The sequence below is a fragment of the Trypanosoma conorhini genome, assembly GCF_003719485.1.
Source record: "Trypanosoma conorhini strain 025E chromosome Unknown Tco_14.4_contig_01069, whole genome shotgun sequence".
Lineage (NCBI taxonomy): Eukaryota > Euglenozoa > Kinetoplastea > Trypanosomatida > Trypanosomatidae > Trypanosoma > Trypanosoma conorhini.
In genome coordinates, this window is record NW_021705153.1 from 2560 (window position 1) to 4163 (window position 1604).

At 63.6% G+C, this 1604-nt stretch overlaps 2 protein-coding genes across 2 annotated transcripts; both read left to right on the top strand.

The window, feature by feature from the left end:
- Nucleotides 1–307: 307 nt before the first annotated feature.
- Nucleotides 308–715, top strand: Tco025E_09333 (uncharacterized protein; the record flags this gene model as incomplete). Its single annotated transcript, XM_029376153.1, has 1 exon — nucleotides 308–715. One exon carries the CDS (start codon nucleotides 308–310, stop codon nucleotides 713–715), a length of 408 nt encoding a protein of 135 aa, XP_029223759.1.
- Nucleotides 716–1036: 321 nt separating this feature from the next.
- On the top strand, nucleotides 1037–1468 carry Tco025E_09334 (uncharacterized protein; the record flags this gene model as incomplete). Its single annotated transcript, XM_029376154.1, has 1 exon — nucleotides 1037–1468. One exon carries the CDS (start codon nucleotides 1037–1039, stop codon nucleotides 1466–1468), a length of 432 nt encoding a protein of 143 aa, XP_029223760.1.
- Between the last annotated feature and the right edge of the window lie 136 nt (nucleotides 1469–1604).

Here is a 1604-nt window from a genome sequence, read left to right on the forward strand (position 1 = left end):
ATGCGTGGCGTTCGCCCAGCGGCCTCGCCAGCCCCGCTGGGGGGGAACAAATGCACCCCTCGAAGGCAAAGACATACAAAAAAAAAGTGAGTGTGTGTGGTGGGGGGGGCGCCTCCCTCTGCACGCGCTGCGAGAATTCGTGTGGTTTACGCGACGCACTACCGGCGCGCATTGCCAGCGGCACGCGACCCGACGCCACCCGCAAGCACCCATCTCCGCCGAAGGCGCCCACCCTTTTCACGGCACAACGCGCGCCCGAGGTTGCTCATGCGTGTGCAACGGCAGCGCCCCAATAGGAGGAGTTGCGATGGCCGTGAAGAGGATACGGAGGAGTCCATGCCGAGACTTCCTCGGCGTGAAATGCGCAGTGTCTGCACCGCCCCCCAACCCTTTGTCGCGGCTTGCGCACACAGAGGGCGCCCTTGCCGGCAGCTTCCAAGACAGGGGCGGGTCAAAGCACAAAAGCGCGCCGTGGCTTCGCAACGGCCTGTGCGAGGGGACGTCGGGGCACGCCCTCTCCTGCCCGGTTCTTGCGACCCGACGGGCCAACTTCGGCCTGGAGGGGTTGGAGGCACCCGGGCCCTACTTTGGCCAGCCGCTCGCCCGGTTCCTTGGCGACCTCTTCGTTCTGGCAGGCCCTGAGCTGCCCTTGACCAGCAACGGTGCGGATGGCGCCGCCGGTTTGCCGGAGGAGGGGGCGGCATTATTTTTATAGTTTACTTCGTTTTTCTTCGGCTTCGCACTCCCATTCGGAGACGGTGGAGGGTTTTGTGTTAAAGAACGCCGGTCGCTAGCTGAGTCTCTTCGGCAACATCCCTGCGGAGGCAACGGATGCGGCAAGCGAGCCCGAATTCAACCTCTGCATCCGTTGCGCGACGGCGAAGGTGCCACTGCTGCAACCCCATCGCAGAAGGGTGATGGGGCTCCGTGTGCAGGGGCAGAATAGTTACGATGGGGGGAAACAAATGGCGTCGGTGTAAGTTGATGTGGAAGGACGTCGCGCGGCAGACACACACTGAGCAACAAAAACGACACAATGGGCGTCCACGCGCGACGGCACGGCAGTTGTGCTCCGTCCCCCCGTGACGGTTTTCGCAATGCAGCATGTGTGGTCCACTGGCCTTGCGCGTGCCTCGTGCGGCGCTGGTGGCTGACGCACGGGATGCCGGGTGGGTGTGAGAGCGGCACGCTGCGTTCGGCTCTGCCTGCTTTCCTTTTTGTTTACCTGCATGTTTTCTTTAGTTCCTTTCCTTTGCGCCCCACTCCGCGCCAACCACGCGCGGCTGCCGGGTGCATCCGCGGCCCTGGTGCCAATGCATGCGTGGTCCCCGCCGTGGCCTGCGGGAAGCCTTGTTTGTATTGCGCTGCCGTTGTGCCGTACGCGCCCCCACTGGCGCTCTCACTTCCCCTCCGCTGCCTCCTGTGCACCGTGCCCTCCTCTTCTTTCTTCCTCTTCCTGCGGCAGTAATTTACAGGCTACACAGCAAGACAATCACAAGGCAGCGGTGAGTATGGCGGTGTGCTGGAGGCGGCGTGGGTGCAGTGCGCACCTTGGCTCGCGGCCCTCTGCGGCGTCGCCGTGCCTCCTCCTTCTTCTCGTCCTT